Source organism: Manis pentadactyla, chromosome 2 (assembly GCF_030020395.1).
Source record: "Manis pentadactyla isolate mManPen7 chromosome 2, mManPen7.hap1, whole genome shotgun sequence".
Classification (NCBI taxonomy): Eukaryota; Metazoa; Chordata; class Mammalia; order Pholidota; family Manidae; genus Manis; species Manis pentadactyla.
This window is the reverse complement of record NC_080020.1, coordinates 82,574,165-82,596,166: the sequence shown is the minus strand read 5'-3', so window position 1 is coordinate 82,596,166 and position 22,002 is coordinate 82,574,165. Positions and strand designations below refer to the sequence as shown.

At 40.8% G+C, this 22,002-nt stretch overlaps 1 protein-coding gene across 1 annotated transcript; it reads left to right on the top strand.

Annotated features, from left to right (window-relative positions):
- The first annotated feature begins 9,794 nt into the window (after positions 1-9,794).
- Positions 9,795-21,813, top strand: CRHBP (corticotropin releasing hormone binding protein). The gene is made up of 7 exons (XM_036914116.2): positions 9,795-10,155; positions 10,504-10,597; positions 10,924-11,081; positions 12,447-12,657; positions 14,400-14,548; positions 18,036-18,153; positions 21,096-21,813. Exons 1-7 carry the CDS (start codon positions 10,075-10,077, stop codon positions 21,251-21,253), a joined length of 969 nt encoding a protein of 322 aa, XP_036770011.2. The 5' UTR covers positions 9,795-10,074; the 3' UTR covers positions 21,254-21,813.
- Positions 21,814-22,002: the final 189 nt, after the last annotated feature.

Sequence of the window (22,002 nt, the reverse complement as noted above, 5' to 3'; positions counted from 1 at the left end):
TGTTTTCTGTTGCCTTTTATTTTCCTGTTTTCTTCCATATGATTTACAGTTTTAGCTTCCATATCTATGTCTGTGATCCATCTCAAATTAACTTTTGTATATGGTGTGAGGTAAGGATCAAGTTGTACTTTTTTTCACCAATACAGATATCCAGTTACTCCAGCACTTAATGTTTACAAACTGACAGAGTGTGGCCTCTATCCCTTTCTTTGCTCATAATGTAAAAAAAGTATTTCAAACCTAAACCTGAGATCTTGGGATTTGCAAATTATTTTATCCCCCAATTACAAATGACTTGCTTCTTTAGAACTATGTATTTCAGATTTAGAGAGAAAAAAAGATTTTGTAAGGAAAAAACTTCTCAGCTTGTCTTTGATTCTGCCTTTTCAATATTTAAACAAAATCAACTCTTGAGTTTGGTGCTGCAAATTTATATGTATCATATAAAGAAGAGTGAAATAAAATTAAATAAAATTGAGGTTTAACATTTCATTTTTCAGTTTCCAAAATTAGTAGATGTCTGACTCTTAAAAAATCAAGTTTACCTAAAATCAAAGGAATAAGGGTTCCAAAAAGAAGAAATAGGGAAAGTATCAAAAAATGCAGAGAAGTCAAGAGGTGATCAGTAGTTGTAAAAATTAGATGTGACCTAATTTTAATAAGTGAGAGAAGTTTCTGAAGCATGTTGAGGGTGGAACTAGGATCCTGAGGGGAAAACAAGGCATAACTATGTAGAAATAGAATTAGGAGCCAATTAAGAGAGAGAAGGTCTGAGAAACTTTGGAAATAAAACTTTGGGTCTTGCCTGGAAAATATCAAACATACTCTGATGCTGGAAAGCCCCTATATGGATGCTTACTTTTTTATATAAATTATTTTATTATTAATATACTATGTTTTAAGAGCGATCTTGGATATACAGAAAAATTGAGCAAATAGTAGAGTTCTTATACTCCCCCTGCTAACACACACAATTTCTCCTATTATTAATATCTTATATTATTATGGTGCAGTTGTTATAATTAACAAACCAATGATACATTATTGTTAAAGTCCGTACTTTACTCAGATTTCTTTAGTTTTTGCTTAATGTATTTTTCTTTTTCAAGATCCCATCAAGATATCACATTATATTTAGTTGTCATCTTGCCTTAGGCTCCTACTGGCTGTGACAGTTTCCCGGACTTCCCTTGTTTTTGATGACCTTGACAGTTTTAAGGAGTGCTTCTAAGGCATATCGTAGATCTCCCTCAGTTGGAATTGTCTGATGTTTTACTCATGATCAGACTGAGTTGTAGGTTTATAAGAGCAAGATCACAGAGGTAAAGTGACATTTTCAACACACCATAGCAAGGGTCCAGACCAGCAAAGTGATTTATGACTGTTGGGGTTGACTTTGAATTGGCTGACATAGTGTTGGTCAGGATTCTCCACTGTCAATTTGTTCTCCCTCCACCTCCTTCCCATACTGTACTGTGGAAGTCACTATGTGCAACCCACATTTAAGGAGTGGGGAGATATGTTCCCCTTCCTTGATAGCAGTGTATCTACATAAACTATTGGGAATTCTGCTGCATGGGAGATTTGTCTCTTCTCCCCATTTATTAATTCATTTTCTCATATACTTATATGAGTATGGACTCATTGGAATTTATTTTATACACTTGTTATAATCCAATAATACTCTATTTATTTTGCTGCTCAAATTGTTCTAGTTTTAGTCATTGGAAGCTCTGTCATTTGGCTTTGGATGTTTAGTTTTTAGCCCTTAAGTTGTTTATTGTTCAGTTTAGTTTTTATACCTTGAGATTTAAAAACATGAATGGGACCTACAATGTATTTATTATATTGGTCAAAAACCTGATTTTCTTCAATATTAAATAGACTTCTTTCCTTTAAATGACTTAGAGGAATCTTGTTCTGTTTGTACAGCGGTAATAATTAAAAATAGCAAAATGTCAGCATTTAAAAGGGAGCAATGTTTATTGATCTTTCAAACATAAATTCAACAACCAGCTGGTGAGGGCATGCTGGTTTGAGGGCTGAGGCACCAGGTTCAGTCTCCAGGGCTTAGTGTCTGCTCTCCAGTCTCTAACTGTGCCCTACAAGCTGAGTGTGGCATAAGTCAGCCTGTTTTTGCAGATCTTGACTTGGTTTAGAAGTAACTGTCTGGGCCCAAGAAATTCAGCTCCTTGGGAATTCAGCTCCAGGGCTTCACAGACAAAAATTGTTGTACAACTAGGGTACCTGGGGAATCCACGTCAAGACCCCAGGGAATGTAGATTAGAAATGGAAAGGGCCTTGGTATAGACTGAATGCTTGTGTCCCTCCCAAAATGCATATGTTGAAACCTAATCCCCAGTGTGATCATATTTGGAGGTGGGTCTTTGAGGTGTTTAGGTCACGATGGTGGAATCCTCATGAATGGGATTAGTACCCTTATAAAAGAGATCCTAGAGAGATCCATCACCCCTTCTGCTATGTGAGGATACAGCAAAAAGATGGCCGTCTTTGAACCAGAAAGTGGGTGCTCACCAAACATCAAATTGACCTTGGACTTCCCAGCTTCCAGAACTGTTAAGAAATAAAGTTCTGTTGTATATAAGTGTTCCAGGATAGAAGCCTGAACAGACTAAGGCAGGCCTCTATTAGGTATCCATTCCTGTACAGCACATAACTCCAAAACTTAGTGGCTTAAAACAACACTTATTATTCCTGTGGGTTGGGTATTTGAGAAGTGCTCACTGGGCTAGTTCTGACCTGGGGCCTGTCATGATGTTTCAGTCAGATGGTGGCTGGGAAATGGGGTCACCTTATGCTTCCTCACTCACATGTCTGTACCTGGCCAGGGAAGATCAAAGCATCTAGAGACTGGAACAGTTGGGGCTCCTGGGTGTTTTCCTCTGCAAGATATCTCCATATGGTCTCTCAAGCTTCATGGGAGATGGACTTCTTACATGGTGGCTCAGGACACCAAAGGCATGTGTCCTGGGAGAGAGAGAGAGAGTACTCCACATGGAAGATGCTTGCCTTTTTCTAACTCAACCTCAGAAGTCAAAGTCACTGCCAGTTTCATTAGAAGTGTCACTAAGATTGGCCAAAGAAAACAAGACCCCTGATTTGAAAAGACATATGCACCCCTATGTTTATCACTGCACAATTTAGAATAGCCACGATATGGAATCAACCTAAGTGTACATCAGTAGATGAATGGATAAAGAAGATGTGGTACATATACACAATGGAGTATTATTCAGCCATAAAAAGAAAAGAAATATTCCCACTTGCAACAACATGGATGTATCTAGAGGGTATTATGCTTAGTGAAATAAGCCAGGTGGAGAAAGACTAATAACAAATGATTTCACTTATTTGTGGAGTATAAAAACAAAGCAAATAAGAAGGAACAAAATAGCAGTAGACTCTTGGACACCAAGAAGGAACTGGTGGTTACCAAAGGTGAAGGGCTGGGGAAGGTGGGGTGGGGAGGGAGAAGGGGATTAAGGGGTACGATAATTCACAATCACAATATAGGTTGGTCACAGGGATGGTGGTACAGCATGGAGAATACAGTTAATGATTCTGTAACATCTTACTACATTGATTGACAGTGACCATACTGAAGGGAGTGAGGGCTTGATAATGTGGGTGAATGTCGAACCACTGTATTGTATATTTGAAACCATCATAAAATTGTATATCAATGATACTTTAATAAAAAAACAAACAATTGGACCATATTCTAGGGAAAATGAATTAGATTCCACCTTTTTTGTGGAAAAAGTATCAAATGATTCTGAAATAGTTTTAAAGCCACATAGGACCTTAGAGACCACGGGGCAGCAGCCTTCCATGGGCCCCTCCTGTCCTCTCTTACCCTCCACTCCCTGTCCTGTGGCCCAGGAGGGTGGGTGACAGTTCCTCTCTGCTGCTCATCCTGGGACACTGCCCACACCTTTGCACAGTCCTTCTATTAAACTCTCTGAAAATTAGCCACTTAAAGAGGCCATCTGTCACCTGCTGTGCTCCGGTCAGTCACGCTCGGCTTCCTCCTCTTAGGGCTGAGATGAATGACTCTCCCAGGCTACCAGTCGGTAGTCTGAGCTTGGGACGCCTAATCCAGAGCCCTTTTGTTTCCCTTCTACAGCTGCACTCAGGGAAACCAGAAGGAAACCCCTGCCATTCTCCGTGGCTCCTGTGGGCTGCTGCCTACATTGCCTCCTTAGTACTGTGCTGAACCAAAATGGAGTGTGAGGTGAAAGGAAAAGTTACCAAGCCCAGTGGTTTCTTTATCTTAAACTTTGATCTTTTGTTCATCATGGATTTTTTGCATTAATTTTTGTTTTATTATGTGTTGCATTGTAATATTATTTGTCATGATGACTGAATTCTTGTGCCCCTCCTGAGTCCCAGCCCTGTTCCCCCAGCTCCCTCCCTGCTTCCTGACTGCCAGGCACAGAGGGCTGTGGTCTTACAGAGCTGCCTCTAGGCAGTTTCAGCACTTCCTCCCTTCCCTGTCCTCAGGCTTTACCCTTCCACTCTCATTACCTGGATGGTGACACATCTTTGAATGTTGTCACCTAACATTTTAGTGGTGACAATTTTTAAATTTGTAACTAGGTAGAAAGAGAATAAACCCCTCTATTCAATTGTCTTTTAGATACCACATAGGAATTTTCCATGCGTGTTTCTAGATGCTGAGGATAGAGATGGAGGAGCTGCAGGGCCAGACTTCCAGTTTAAATTCAGGGTTGAAGACAGACATATTAAATGTTATAATAAAGTATAATAAAGGCTATTCTGGTGTGTATACAAAATGCTATGAGTATAGAGCAGCTAAATCTGTTGCTCAGAGTCCGTGGAAGAAAAGAAAGAGGAAAGGAGGGGAGGAAGGGAGGGAGAGAGGATGGAAGGTAGATGGCAGCAACAAGCTGCCATGGCACAGGGGCCCCTGAGAGCCCCAGGGAGGCACCACAGCTGACCACTGATGCCTTGCCGGTTCCCTGCTGCTTCCTTATTTAGAACCTCTTGTGTCACTCCACAAGCAGGCAGACTTCTCCCTTTTAGATCTATTCTAAGGCACAAAGAAATGAGACTCTTTACACGTCATTTCTCTTCTGTCAGAGAGGAGGCCGATGTTAGATGTTTATGCACGTCACCTCTACCGCATGACAAACACACCAACGGTTCTGGACCCAGCTTACTTTTCCCTTTGATGCAGGCAGTGAGGAATTATTAAATGGCATTTCATTATGATCTACTGCCTAGATGTTAGTCATGGCGATTTTAGAGTAAGTCTGAGGGGAGTTGAGATAACAATGTCATTCCGACGTCAGGGAAGCCGTGCCCCAACACGGATGATCCCTCATCTATTTTGCAGTTTCTGATCTGCTGGCATCTTGCTTTGGGCTGTGCCATCTCACTTTTTTTGCTGCAAGTCTAGTAATTTGTAAAACCTAAAATATAACTTTTTGCATTACTTTCCAGTGATGTTGTCTTTGAAGAAGGATTGTTTACCTGCTAGATATAGACAGATCTTTTTAGTCTAGACTTTGTTTCTGACTCATTGTGATCATCTGGGCAGATCATTCGATTTTTCTTCTTTCCTCCCATCCCCACTGTTTGGAAACCTTCCTACCAAATCACTGCTTTCTGACTCCCAGCGTCCCCAAGGCTTAACAGATAATGCCATTCAACAGTCCTTGATATGGGATCAAAATACTCTTCATCTTGGACAGTTCCTAATGAGTTTCTGCATCTGCTCTATGACTTCAGCTTTCCAGTTCCTCAGTCTTCCCTTTCCCACTGCTCTCTCTGTTTCAGCTTTTCTCTCGGAGGCAGCTAAGCCTCTGTCTGTCATGGTACGTAATTTTTTATGGGACTCATTCCTAGCTGGTCTTTTGAAATCCCATACTGTAACTACCTTTCAACTTAGTTCTCTCTACTAACTATGGCTTTTAAAGTCTGTTAATGTTCTAATAAGAAGTAACTCATTTTAATTTAATAATAATATGAAAAGTGTATCCTATGCATTCACTCTTATAAAATTACCACTAGCAGGAAATCCCTAGCAATAAAGATATATAATATGATTTATACAATTTAATAAAAGCTCCCATAAGGATATCCTTTATATTGGACATATAATACATTAATCCTACAATAATTCCAGTGTAGATCACCATTTTATAGGTAAGAAAACTTCCAAAGAGGTTATTGAACCAGGATTTTTGTTTTTGTTTCTGTCATTCTTTTGAAGATAGCTATTATTTTGTGAATCCAGCATGCCTTCTGGAAACTGCTTCTCCCTTCTGCATCTGTATGGCTGTCATGAGAATAGTCATGTTATGAAAGGATCCTATCCCCTGACCTCTGAATCTTTTCACACCAGGTTTTATGGACTGGGGAGTATGAGAATATTCGTTTAGAGTGGTTTTATTTGTTAAGTAGTAGCACGCACATCTTAGGAGTTGTTGGCGGCCAGTTTACCACCACAGAGATTGTAGATGGGGAGGAAAGGTGGCCTGAGGTGGAGAGAGTGGAAGTCCCTGGCAAGCCCCTGCTTCCTGTTTTCCACCCAGGCCTTCTGCAAGCTGTGCCTGTGTCCTGAAAATATCCTTGTCACCTAAGTTCACATTTAGTTCCGTCACTTGCAACCCCCAAAAGTCCTGATCTCTGCTGATTGCTGGTCATCAGCACTATAACAAAAGAAGATAATGGATTTGGGCCAAAAATCACTGACATGTGAGGGTTTCATTCAAAGACTAGTTTATTCTAGTTCCCCAAGTGTAGTTGCTTAGTTCATTCCTTCCTGATCTTAAACACATCCAGAAAAACAAATCTTATCTATTAAATCTTATATCTTATCTACATTAAAATGTAGCCAAATTAATTCCAACAAGCAAGTCACCTTAAAAGCAACTGAAAATTGGTTGTTGCTGGTTAACTACAGTGAGTTTTACTCAGTCATCTTTATTTCTTTAAGAACTCGATCATGTCCCATTTTTAACATTTCAGCGTGCCAGTTAGGAAAGAGAAAATAAAGTTTTTCTAAAGAATATGTTGATGGTGTTCTCTGTTGAGGTGACTAATGAAAGAAAAACTTGACTATTACAGGTAGGGAATCCTTCAGGGAGTCTTGGGACCGATTGTAGAACAGGGGGAGATTTGGGACTTTGCAGTCCCCTTTGCTGCTTGTGCAACGCAGCACATGAGCTGTGGCAGACTCTGGAGCTTACGCTGGGCTCTGACGACCATGTAACAGCCATGTGTGTGACTCCCAGTTGCCACTGCACACCCCCGAGAAGCCGTCTGTGTGCACCTCTGCAGTCTCGGCACCACTGAATCCCCCCTCCCTGCCAGCATCACCAATTGACTCTGGATCTGTCTCATGTGGCCTCCTCAACTTTTAGGCTTAACACAGTGACCATTTGCTCTGGAGCTTTGTGAAAGAAAAAATGCCTTAAGCCTACTAACTAAAAGAGTGTCTTCACCCTGCCTAACAACAGTTTAAGATCTAAAAGACACTGATCAGGAATTGTGTTAACCTCAGCACTGGAGAGGTTGTCTTGAAGAATAGGTAGAGGAACTACAGTGTGTGCAGAGAGTGGAGGTGAGCATACAGATAATGTCCAGCCAGCCTGCTTGGGGACTCTGAGTTTGGTAAAAACATATATCAAAATAACCAGTCAATTTGGTTGAACAAATAGCTTTCAAATATTAAGCTAGTTGATTCAATTACTAAATCAGTCCATGAAAACAATTTACCTCCAGTTCTTAAATGTAGACCTACTTACTGTCAAGAAACTTTACCTTCTGTCTAATCCAAAGTATTCCTTCTTTGTTTTCACCCATTTTTAATACTGTTGCTCACAGAGAATGTCTACCTGGCTTGTTTTTGGCCTCCAATTCTATCTTCTGAGTTTTCCCCCATAGGTTCTAGTTTTCCTCTTTTAGTTATTCTTGACTAAAAAGACAAAAAGCAGTTCCAGCTGACTTATAGGTATTTGCCAAGCTGGTGAGAATTACACATTAATTTTCCCATATGGAATTTGGTAGGAATAAAATTCATCCATATACCGTACTTTGTGGATTGTTGTGTAAAATGGGATGTTACTCTCTGCGGTTGTGTTTGCCCTCATTCACCCTAGCTTCTTCTGTGTGCAGTTCCCAGGGACGGAGCATCATGAGTGCATGAGAGGAAAAGCATTGTGTCCGTGTGTGTGTATGTGTGTGTGTATGTGCGTAGAGGTAGGTTGGACAAGAATGTACCCATAGTGAAGCACTAAAGCCACACCCTCAAAGCAGTACAAACAGGGGGCTCCAGCCCGTTGCTGGTCTGAATTCAAGGAGTAGGCTAGGGCTACGACTGCGTTGACGGGAGAGGAGAATGAGCCTGAGGCATGTGGAATGAGCATGCCTGAGCCTCCAAGATAAACTGCAGGGGGAGACAGACCTCAAGATGGTGTGGAGGACTATTTGAGGCCAGACAAGTTGGTGTTAACCATTAATTTTTCTTCTCTTTTATTCCTTTCAGGTTTCTTTATACACTCTCTAAAGTTCAAACATATAAACAGCCCCAGAATGAGGAAAAGCACATGGTGACCAATGTTCATGGCCTTTGGGCATTCCTCCCCTTCATGATGTTGGTAGTCCAGGGACTCTTCACAAAGTCGGACTATGGTAGGAAGTCCTCCTGGTTAAGGAATTTTGAGGCAGCCCCTTTGGAGCTCAGAATTGTCTTAAATATGAAAATACCAAGTTATGACACCACTAGGTAAATTACTGCTTAATTCTGAGTATTTTTATAAACTAAAAACATAACCATTTCCTTGAGTAAAAATCCTAATACTATGGCCGCATTATTTGTAATAATTTTAATAACATAGAAAGCTATGGGTATTATTGTATTTTCTGTCAGGCAGAGCTAAACAACATGAAGCTTTTAGGGTTTATAGTTACTTAGTGCATAGATTCAAAATGGGTGGGAAAACTGAAAGTGGAGTATCCCCATATTTCACAATTTTGGACACAAGGGAGAAGAAATTATTTTCCTGTTGAATCTGAAAAGGTAAGCTTGTATGTAGTATTTCTGGATGTCTAAGTCATTTGGTTAGCCCTGAAAATTTGCTGATGAGCAGCTTTAATAAAGCTTTTTGGCAGTTCTTTCTAGAAGAATATTAAAGTAATATAAGTATTTGAAGGTGTGAAATGACACGACTTAATCTCTCAGTGGTTCAGATAGACACTGAGTTCATGGCTACAGTTAGGTGGCCCAGGAATCTGTCCATTGTGTACACAAGCAGGCTAGGTGACAGAACTTGGCTAAAATCTCTAAGTCCACAGATATCAGAATTAGCTTTCAATTAAGGAAATGCTTATAAGAAACTGGACTACAATAAAGCAAAGACATAGGGACAGAGAAACTAGAGTTGCATTACTGCAAAATTCTGCAAAATCAGACTTCAGCATTTGTTCAGCTTCATTTGGAGCTGAAAACCCCTCAAATTTCTTCCTGAGAGGCATGAGCAATTGCACGAATATTATATTCCTTGATGATTTCCAGCATGATTCCATCCAAGGTTATGTGACAAGGCTGAATTATGAGGTTACATGTATTTGGGTAGTTTCTGCCTTTGTATAATTTTGTCACTTTGCTTTGCAAAACCAAAAATTCCCTGACTCTCCACAGAAGAGAATCCAGCATTTGGCAGGTCAAGTAAATGTCTTCCCGTATTCTCCATCCCTGCCTCATTCTTTCTCCCACACTTTAGTTTACTAAGTTATAAGTGCCTGAAATCATTTTTTGGTGAATTATGCTGGACCACTCTGAAAATCTGTGGTTGAGTGCTGGACCCTCGTCATCACCACGCACTTTGTCACTGAGACAGGGTAACCCATGGTTACTGAGCTCAGATGAGCTAAGGGGCAGAGAGCCTCCCCTCCTCACTGTGCTATAAAAGAGACCCAGCAAAGGGACCCTACCAGCTTCTAGCTCTCAGCCTGGGTGAAGGTGTGAAAAGCAAAGCCTGAGACCTTCGGAACACAGCCCACCAGCTCAGAGGCACCGCCAGCATGTTTCCTTCCTTCAAACTTCAGGGTCACTTCGTCCTGATCTTCCTGCTGGCTCTGAGAGGGGAGAGCCGGTACCTAGAGGTGAGCTGTCCCCTGACAAACTCATCACACCTTCTGAGCCGAGTCCAGCCTTGGGTGGGGCCGAGGTGGTGAGCTCTCAGCCTTTTAATCTCAGGGATTAGCTCTTTCTTCCCTGTCTTTTGGGCCCCACCTTTCCCCTGGTTTCCCCTAGGCTGTCTTCCTCCTTCCCTCTGCCCCTGGGGATACCTTGGTCTAATGGAAAAGGTCTAGGATCTTCCCGTCTTCTCCGACGGGCTACATGGATACTACTACTTTATTCTCTTTGCTGTGGGGCATGGAGGGTACCTGGCTCTTGCTCCTCGTTTCCACCCCTTGAACTTTTCCCAGCTGACCTATTTCCCTTGCCAGCTGCGGGAAGCGGTGGACCATGACCCCTTCCTGCTCCTCAGCGCCGACCTGAAGCGGGAGCTGGCGGGGGAGCAGCTGTACCGCCGCGCTCTGCGTGAGTCGGGGCTCTGGAGAGCGGCCGCAGGCAGCAGGGCGGTTGGGAAGCAGGGGCTCCGCGCCCAGGGCAGGAGAGTGTGGGGTGCTGCCCGGCAGGGGTTGGCTAGGATGGCCGGGGCGCATTCCCGTGGCTAAAGGTCCCTCCGAGAGGGCGCGCGGGGATGAGATGGGTGACGCGCACCAGGGGGGCACAAGCTGGGCGCAGCCGAGAGTAGGGGTCCGGCGCTGCAGACCAGGGAATGGGCCTGGAGAGGGGCTGCCTGGGGCCGGCGCCTCGGTGGCTGCAGCTCGGGACCCCTGCCCCCACCTCCCACCCCCCACCAGGCTGCCTGGACATGCTGAGCCTCCAGGGCCAGTTCACCTTCACCGCCGACCGGCCGCAGCTGCACTGTGCTGCGTTCTTCATCAGCGAGCCCGAGGAGTTCATCGCCATCCGCTACGACCTGGTCTCCATCGACTGTCAGCGCGGGGACTTCCTGAAGGTGAGGCGCCCTGGCTGCGGGGCGCAGCGGCAGAAGTGGGTCAGGGACTACGGGGCTGACGATCATGGGGCTCAGGAGGTTCTCTTCCACACTGGGGTACAGGAGCGGGAGCGGCGTTCTGGGACCCCTACGCGGTGCGAAGCTCGCCAATCTCAAGACCCACATCCTGAAGGATAGGTGCCTGGGACGCTGCAATTTCAGTTCCCCTCTATGCACTCTCAGCGCCCAGGCGCTTCCAAAGACTTGAACTTGCAGCAAGAAACACTGTGTTGAAATATGGTACAGATGAAAAATGATACAAACTAACTGGCCTGAGGGCTCAGGCCCCCATATCCCCTCTTGCCCCTTCTGGTCCATCTCTCTGTGGACCTGTTACAGGCTCATAGGGGCTCTCTTAAAGGCCTGGGGGACCCAATTTTGGAGCAGTAGGGGACTGACTTCTGGGAGGGACGCTGAGAGGGAAGCTAGTCTGAGGCAGGTGGGGAGGTGCAGACAAATCCCCCATCCTTACAACATCGCCTCACCTAGTCAGTTGCTCTCTGTAAGTCCTACAGGGCAGCTTGGAGTTCTGCAGTCCCATTAAAATGACCATGGTTAAAATCTCCAAAGTGGAATTATTCTGGAACCTGTTAAACACATTAGAAGAGGACTGGTTTGGTGAAGTACTTTATAGCTGGTAATTTTGTTAATGTGACCTGGGTTGGACTCATTAAATCAGAAACCTATGGTGATTTTTTAAGAGTAAAGTCAATAGACCCTGACCTTTTGTCCAATTTCAAACTTTAACAAGTAGAGGAATAAAGTCCTAAGTGGCATGCCAGCTATTGCTAAGCGTGGAAGCAGTTTTTGATACTTTAATATGTGATAAGAGTGTGTAACTGAGGAAAATGAGCATATGTAATCACTAACAGGTAGGTAACGTTGCTGCTCCAGTTTTTCTTTTGCTGTCTATTTTTGAGATATTTTTCTCATATTTCAATGAGGAGAAGGAAGAGAAGAACTGAAACCCAAATCACACACCTTTGTGGAATTCTTCTCCAGGTGGAATGTGTGGAAAATATGACCAAGATAAAAATGTATATTGTCTGTAGTTTCATTTACCAAGTTGGCTGAAATTATGAAATGAAGTATAATAAAGTTTACTTTGGAAATTTTAAGTTTTAAAAAGAAAAAAAGCAATAATTAGTTAAAACTATTACTTGCAAGCAACTCTCATGGTCAGAATAGAGAGCAAGTGGGCAGGGGAGTATATCCCTGCCTTGTGACTGAAGGCCCATTACTAGGTAACTTTTTCCCACTTTTCAACACACCTATGACTTCAGGAGTTGATGTAAGTGACCATCTGTGTCTGTGTTTTGTTGGAAGGTGTTTGATGGTTGGATTCTCAAGGGAGAGAAGTTCCCCAGTTCCCAGGATCACCCTCTCCCCACCACTGAGAGGTACATAGATTTCTGTGAGAGTGGGCTTAGCAGAAGGAGCATCAGATCGTCCCAGAACGTGGCCATGATCTTCTTCCGGATCCATGAGCCAGGAAATGGATTCACATTAACCATAAAGACAGATCCCAACCTCTTTCGTAAGTGGGTTCCCTGTCTTCTCAGTAGAAGGCAGGACTTGGGGGGAGGGAGAGTCAAATCTACTTTTCAAAGAGTATCAAGGCACAGACTTAAGAAATTTGAATGGAAATTCTGTAATTACAAATGACCTAAAGGATATTTCCTATTTGTTATTTTGAAAATCAAATGACAGTTTTTAATTTATGTCCCAGGCTAGATAGCATACTAATTTGTGGTGGGTAGAATTCTTTTTTTTCTCCAGTCTTCTTCTGATTTCCTGAGGTACTACAATACTTTCAGTGACAAATGTTAATCCCTCCATGTCATTCCATTGATCTGGGAGTAGCTTGAGGGATCAGGTATGAAGTTGCAGTCTTAAGAGATATTTAGGCAAATGCTGAAAGACTATGTATCTCGGATGTGGTAGACAGATCTCATGTCCTGAGCAGAGGGTTGGACCAGAACACTTCAATCTTGCCTTCTGAGTCTGAGCCCACCACTCTAAATCAGTTAATTTCTGATGATACACACATAGATGCTATAATGCTGAACAGTCCAGGCCTAAAATACATTATCTTAAATCAAAATGAGTTCATTCATCTGCTTATTATTTTTTCCTAATTAAGAGAAAAATATTTTTTAAAAATCAGGAAAAGAAAACATCACTCACTTTTGGTTGCATAAAATAGTATTAACACTTCATGTGGTTGAAGAATGATCTGCCAAAGAATAATATACTGACTGATCTTCCAATTTTTGTTTTAAAAAACAAAAAATTTTTGAAGTAAGCCCCCCAGAAAAGGCTGTTTCCCAGCAGATAATCCTAGAGGACAATATGAAATGTTTCTTCTACATTTTGCATGGTTAGAAATCAGAAACCTTCTAGAAACATCAAGGAATTTTAGGGTTTTTAAAAATTAAGTGTGATTAAAAGCATAGGAGGGAGGCAAGAGATAGTTTATTCTGATCAGTTAGAAACTTTTGTCCCATATGGGGAAAAAAAATTTTTTTTGAAGGCATAAACTCTGATGCTTCTAGTTTTATAGCTAAAAGAAGAAATTTATTATAATTCTAGGCTTCAGATAAAAAACAAAAAATTTCAGAAAGTTTTGGAAGTAAATTAAACATTATAGTTTTACCTTTTAGTAGACAACTTACCGCTTAAAACCCAGCAAATACTTATCAGGCATAAGCCTGTTTTCTATTTTTCTCAGCCTATTTTGTAACAAAATTTTCAGCCTATTTGGTAATGTAGTGTATGGTATAATATATTGATATTACTATATTATTTATTATTTTAAACATATTATATTTATTTTCTTTCTTATTTAAAAATAACACTATGGCTCTAAGTTCAATGAATGAAGGTTTTGGACAGAGCATTTGAGTTCTGGCCTCACCTTTAAGTCCAGATTCTTTTAGACTTCCAGCTTGAACAGGTACCCTAGTTAATGGTGTGTTTCTAGAAATTTCACTAGCTAGTATTGTCTGGTTGATTAGTTTTTATCTTGTAGTTATTTTGGTAACCTGCTGTCATGAACAGTAGAATCACCCCAGAGCCCAGAGCTTCCTGACAATGTCCATACCTCACTGGTGATATTTATTCCCGACTCCTTCCTGTCTCCAAACTGCCTTTGTGATATACTCTCTTCCAGGCCATGATGCCCTAAACCATGAATAGGAGGCTAGAATAAGAATAGGATAAATTTGTATAAAAACCCAGCACCAAGTAGATAACATGTGATCTTGTTTTTCTACAAAGCCTGCAATGTCATTTCCCAGACCCCAAATGGAAGGTTTACCCTGGTAGTTCCACATCAGCACCGAAACTGCAGCTTCTCCATAATTTATCCTGTGGCGATCAAAATATCTGATCTCACCCTGGGACACTTAAATGGTCTACAGGTAAAGGTGAGTTGTTTACTTGCTTCCCAGTCATTTACTAAGGCCACAGCTTTATCAGAGCAAAAGTAACCATATAGGGCAAACGTAGCCATTAGCAAATAGAAAGAGTATGTATGTCCTGTGCGACCATTCAATCTCACGTGTGCTTGCCCTGACTGCGTTAACTAAACCTCTCTTCTATTTCCCTTACCCTGCAAGTTGCCTATTCTGGTGCCCCTCTGACTACTTGAATACTTCCCTTGTGATGTAAGAAATGTTTTCAGTTGGTAAAGTTGTGATATATAATTACAATTGAACTCGCTTGTACTTGCCTCTTTTACAAAAATTCTCTCCTAGCAGAACCTAGTGTGAGTCATCTGCACAGCTGTGCTTCTGATTATTGGAATTTTCTTTTGATGCGAAGGAAGTATCTCATTGACAGAACTGTGTTATGAAGGAATGCTAGGTGTAGCATAAAATATGAAATTGGATTTTCATATTGTAAAATGCCGTAAGAATTTTTTGCATTACATTTAATTCAAAACATTTTGCAGCAAAATATTAGCTGAGAATCTTCATCAGCTTGTTTTCCCATGAAATTCTGTATGGACTTTACAGTTAATGCTGAGCTTGAACACATTTATTTGCACTGTAGTATCTTCCTTCTGAGTCATCCTCATTTCCTTTTACCTCATATGTTTGGGTTAAGATAGCTCATATGTATTTGCTGGCATCAAAAACAATTATAATCCCTACTCAGACAGATTTCAGTGAACACCAAATAAATAGGGCCAGGACTGAGAAAAGGTATATATCTAGTTTCCTTTAAGCCCTAAATCCATGGGCCAGAATTTTTTTAGTTATTTAAATTATTTAAAATAATGTTAAAAATTATTTAAGTTAAATAATTTAAAAATTTATTACTGGATCTTAGTGGAAGAATAATCCTTTGATAAAGACCAGAGTAGGTGGGTGTCTCTGGCATAGCCTTATTGGCTTGAGATTGTTTGTGTGCCATTCCTGATGTATAAGAAGAAGATGGCGAGTGTGATAGCAGATTGGCATAAGATAGCAGAGCTGTCCTTTGGCTGTGCTTGATTAGGAGGGGTAATCTTGGAGTTTTCCCTTAAAAAATTTTTGAGGCCTGCAGTATTCTAGGAATCTATTTCTTTACAAAATATTTTTTGACTGCTTACCATGTGCAAGGTACTATTCTAAATACTGGAAATTAGTAACAAAACAGGTCCTGCTCACATGGAACCTGCATTCTAGTGGGATAAGAGAGGCAAACATATCATGTATTTCAAATAGTGGTGAATGCCTTACAGAAAATGCAGTGGAGTGGCGTGACAGACAGTGATGGGGGAGAGGGAGCAGAGGGCTGGCTGGGGAGCTGCTGGAGATGAGGTGGTCAGGAAAGAAACTGAGAAAGAGACATTTAAGCTGAGACTTGAGATAAGAAGGAACCAGCAGCCACCTGCAGGGCCGGGAACAGAGGTAACAGTAGTGCAGAGGCTCAGAGGAGGGGATGGGCTTCCTGGGTTCCAGAAGTGGAAAACAGGAAAGGTAGAGAAGGAGTGATATGAGACAGTGTCATGGAGATGGACATGCCCAGAGGTCATATTAAGTAGTTTGAGTTTATTCTAAGTGTAGGGGAAAACACTGAGGGGGTCAGGCAAGAAGGCAACAGAATCCATTCGGTTATGGGCAGGTGGGATAAGGGTGGCCGGGAATTGCTGACTTCATGACCAAATTCATTATCAAAGTCTATGGCGGGAGGGAGAGGATGCCTCGCGGTGATTCTGGTGTCCACGTGGCAGACGGGCTGCAGGGCCCGGAGTGATGCGGAGTGCGCGCCCAGGCATAGTTTTGGCAGGTGGAGCTAGTGGGTTAGTCCAGGCAGATGGAACCTCAGCAAGAAATCTAGGGGATCAGTGTTGAGGAGCTGAACCCCAAGAAGATCCCTCCACAATTAGTCCTGCCCTTATTCCTAAGAATAGCTCAGAGGTTTGGAAAGAAGAAAGAAAATCATTGAACGCCAAGGAATGGGTGCACCCAATTTCCTTGTTTCTCTGTTCTGTTTCTCTCACTTCAGTTTCTACTTTTCCTCACTTCCTTATTTCCCATTCTTATCTCCCAGCCCTACCTTTTCCCCTTCACCACCTTCTGCTGAAACTTGGAATGCATAGAACCAAGTAGAAAATTTAGTCTTATGAGATGTTCCCCTTGGAAACCTTCTACTCAAGGGAAAGGCAATTAATTAAGTTTTTTTCTTACCTCTTATTCAACTCTCCAGATAAGAAGATAAGCCCTGTACAAAGTAGGGCTAATTAACCTTCTATGTCATCACTTGATGAAATTATGTGTAGAGTCCAGCACATAGTAGGCACTTCAAAAACATGGGTCTTCACATGCTTCCTTCATTAGCCAAAGAGTTGCTGTTATATTATTTTCTAATTTTGCTATTTAGTTCCAGTTGCAGTCGTGTCTCCTAAACGTTTGAGTGTGTGTGTGTACAGTTCTCTATTTAGATGTAGGTCCCTGTGTACTTAATCCTGAGCACCTGCTACACTCCACTAGATCTCTAGATGAGTGTGCCTCACTGAAGGAAGAAGATTACAGGCAACACCCACTCTATCATTTGTGGGGGACAGTACAAAATGAAAATGTGGGAGCCCTTAATTAAAAATGATTAAGCATTCCAAGGTGGTGACAGCAGAGCACTAAACCAAGCCCTCACCCTGTAAGTGTGGGCCTGCCTATGAGTCCATCCCTGATCACAGGGGAGGGGCAGCCCCAAGTGCAACATTTTGGGCTGGGGGAACTGCTTCGTGTGCAGAAGTGAAGCACAGGAATTGATGTGGATGAAGCGGTTTGGAAAGGATGAAGGGAAGCAGGAAAAGCTTGTTAAAGTAGATCACACAAAGTCTTAGAATAGATCTTGTTCTGAGTAGCTTAAAATAAATTTGTTTTAGTTGGAAGGAGAAAGATGATGGTAGCTCTAGCTAACTGGAGCCCCAAATTAGGGTTGTCTTTTTTCTTTAATATCCTTATAACCTAAATCCTTATCTGTAGAAACGATTAGGATTGTCCCAATACCAGAAAAAGTCCTTTACAAAGAAGAGGAAAAGAGGGAAGTTGAAGGAAAAAACTGATGTGAAGGCCCTACTTATAAAAATTCTGACAGCATGCATTAAGAAATTTAAGTAATTCAGAATGTATATCCAAATGATTCAAAAAGTAAGTTTATGGATTCCCATTTCATCATTTCAAGGCTTGAGGTTATAAAAAGAATTCACACACATTTAAAAAAATAATTACTCAGCTGATTTAGAAAAGCAGTTCTTAGGATGTTTCCTTTTAAATGTCTTTTAATTTCTGGCATCTTGGATGTTAAGTTAAATGGCACTGCCAGGATGTCTAGGATGGAGTAAATCCAGCAACTGCCATTGGTCAAATGGTTTGACTTCCATAATTAGTTTAACTATCTTTCTCTGCTGCCTTATTCACATAGAAGCCCTCAGCAAGTTGTGGAGGAATAGGAGACTTTGTGGAGCTGCTGGGAGGAAATGGACTGGATCCTTCCAAGATGATGCCTTTAGCTGATCTCTGCTATCCCTTCGATGGTCCTGGTGAGATATTTCTTTGATTATTATTTAAGTGCCTATCAATATTATTTCCTTGAATAAGACACTTCAAATTTCTTATACTTGGGAAGGCAAGTTCCCATTAAAAAACTTCAATTTTGTACATTGAGCCAATGTGGGGATTTGACATTTGAGCCCATGTACAGCATCAAGAATGCATTATCAAAATACCTGGCATTGGAAAAGAAATCTGTGAAGTAACAAGGATGCACATTTAAGGCTGGCCCTAAGTAAAACTATGAAAAAGACAAAGCGTTTTTGTTCTGTGCTCTTTCCACCTTCTTGAAGGTCCCTGCTTTCATCCTCTAAAGACTAAAAGTTGTGTACTAATTGAAAACTATGCTTCAAACAGTAGATGTGTCATCAATGAATAATTGTATAACAATGAAGTAATACCTAAATAACTTTTCCATACATATACATATATATATGTATGTATGTATTACTCATAGTAAGTAAATTTAAACATGATATGCTTTAGTAAAAATTCTGAGAATTGCTGAATGCCCTCAACTTCTAGCAGCCAAACTAGCCTCTGAAGACCTCTGCGAAAACAGAAGTCAACTCTGAAATCCAACAGTGGTCAACACTAATAAAAGACCAGTTTAGTGCCAAACAGAACCAGATCTTCTTTGTTAGGGATGGTGAAGACTTTCTGTTTGATTATGCTTAGATGAGGTGAGGGTGGGTAGGAATGGCTGACCTTACAACTAAATTAACAAAGTCAATGGGGGTAGGGAGAGACTTACATAAAACATTTCTATAAAGGTCGCTCCCATATCTGTACTTTAGATGCAGGAATCGGAGATTATCTTTAAAGAGACAACAGTAAAGCACAAGAGAACAGAACTACAGTCTTTAAACTCATGGCAAATTCTTATCATAGCCCCCTCCCTTTCTTGTAACCACAGATTACTAACCAAGTAGGTAATGAAGCTGCCGATCGGACATCCTTTTGACCAGCTGTTACCTGTTTTGATTAAAACCTGGCCTGCCCACCAGTTTTTTCTCTGTGAGCTAATGCTGGAACCTTAATAAGTAAAACTTTTCTGAAACAGAATTAATACAAACAGATAAACTCTAAGGCCTGATATGTATTCCACTGTCCCCCAGATATACCAGTTGTAAAAGAGTTTCAGATGAGATTTAAGGCAGGACTGGGCATGAGGCAAGCTTTCTAGTCAAGGTAAAGGCAAAAGGTTTCTAAAAACCCACTTTGCTGCAAACTCAGGGATTATTTTATGTTAGTTGAGCCCTGGTTTAAACCAGCGCATGCAGCTTCGGACTGCGTGTGTTCGACTTCTGCTCATGTCCCTGAGGCACTGGGTCCCTGCGTGCTAATGGGAGTCTGGGGAGGAGATGCCTTTGGGCTGGGTGAGATTAGGTGAAGGACTGCCTAAAACTGTAGATAATGGAAGCCACAGTAATTTTGGTGCTTGAATTATACGATTTGAATTAGGTAAAAAGGGTGAGACAAATGGCAAAAAAACACTTTTGCCTCAATTATCTAGATAATTGAAACCAGTCTTAAGATAATTTGAAAGCTTAATTATATGACTCAGTGGTTCATTTTAGACTTCATTTTGTTCTTTCATTCACCATGTTTTCATGAGCTCCTCCTAAACTGCGAATGAAGAGCTGTTAGGGAACCTGGATCTGTTTAGGAATTATGTCAAATAATAAATAATTCATATAATAAATAGTGTCAAATATGCAAATTAACTAAAGGAAATAGTGCGTGTTATGTAGATGAAATTTCAGAGTAAGATCAGAAAAATAATGACCTTCCGAATCATTTTTATAAAACTAAATTTAGACCCTCTTGGAGAAGCTTAGTCTAGGCTCTCTGGTGCTTTTATTAAAATAATTACAGGGTTTATTATGTCTTCAAATTGACTTTTACCTCAATAACCCTCTGTTATACCTCATTTAAACCCAGGCACATGTTTGTAAAGTAGATGTTATACAATGGTAATGCTGGTGTTCCTTAGAATTTAGGCCTTACAGAGACAAAGTGGGTGGGGGGGGGAGAAAATTAAAACAGCAGAAGGGACTACTGCAGGGTAGATAAATCTTGCCTCAGGAACCAGCTGAGGCTACAGAAATAAAGTAAAGGTAATTTTTGATAGAAATACTATGAGTTTCAATATATAACTGCTCAGGTACATCTGCAGAAAAAGACACACAGATGTTGTCAGATGCACATACAAATAACAAGACTGGATTTAAGGGAAGTATATCAAAAGCCATTCCATATAGGAAGCACAGAAAAAAATGAGAGAGACAAAGTCTAGGTGAACAATGTAACTAAAGTGAGTATATTCAGTATATATCTAAATCATGCAAATGATGTTTTGTTTATCTAAACTAGAATTGTTATCTAGGCTCACAAAATTATAAATAGGCAATTTTCGGGGTCTACATAATTGTCCAGCAGTACACTTCACCTTACAGCCCTGCCCATTAAGTGCCACTTGCACCCCCTGGTATGACAGCCAAAAACTGCCCCCTGGAAATTTCCAACCTGTCCCTGAAGAGTGTTACTGCCTCCACTGAGAATACTGGACTCAGGGGCAGTGTGGACAGACCACTTCCCTTCACCCTCCTTTTATTACTGAAGCCTTGCAGGTAGGAGAGTGTGAAAAGTGCAAAGAAACATCTTCTTGTCCGTTCCAGCCAGTTTTATTCATCTAACAGTGTTTTTGTACATGAGTAGAAAGGCTGAGTTCAATTTCACTATTCTATTTTTAAATATGTATTAAAATAAAAATGAAAACAAAAACCTGATGGCAGATTTGTGGTTTGAGTATGTGATAGGAAAATAGGCCCCCTTGCTTTCTTTGTGTTTAAATCATCTCACTGACAGAAATGGTTTGACTGTGGGATTTTTAACATGCTGGGAAATTTACTTTTTCCACGAATTATAGCCCAAATGAAAATTGGCTGTGACAACACTGTGGTGCGCATGGTCTCCAGTGGAAAACACATAAATCGTGTGACTTTTGAGTACCGCCAGCTGGAACCATATGAACTGGGAAACCCAAGTGGAAACAGTATCCGGGAATTCTGTTTGTCTAGTCTTTGAATAACCAACCCAATGATTTATATGCTGCTAACTAAGTGAGTCTTTAATGGCTGTTATATATGATTTTGATGACCAGCTAGTTAAAAGCCTTTCATACCAGTCAGTATTCCTAGTCTTGAGCACACATCACACACATACAATCATTCATTTTTGTACCTGGCTTTTTTTACATTTGTAACATATAAATCACTACATGGCAGAAAATAAGCTCCACCTTTGGTAGAAAAAATTTTCTGTAATTCTTTGGTATGCTACAAACCCGAGCTGGTAAAACAAGTACAAGGCAATGTGCAATAAAAAAATTGTATCTCAAGAGAAAGTGCTACAAATAAATTAAAATGGTGGTTTCATAGTAATTTCATAACAAAAAACAATGGAATGTCTGTGTATACCAAAGTAGTTGCATCTGTTTGCTTATTTGTTTATTATTCTGTTTACAAGAGATAATAGTTGTAACTATTATTTATTAATTTGTAACAACTTGTTCTTAACAAAACTTTATAGCATGGAAAAAAATTTCCATCCACAAATACAAACATGAATAAATATATATACAGAATGTTGGCACCTTGACATTGTGTTTTGTTTTCCTGAGTGGTCCCCTCCCTTATTACCATCAGAAAACAATGTTCTCATGTGGTGCAGAACCAAATGCTGAAATAAATCATTTTAGAGTTCTTATTAGAGCTAGCAAAACTCTGAGCCATTGAAGTAGAATTATTTAGAGCAGAAGTAGTATTGTAGGGTTT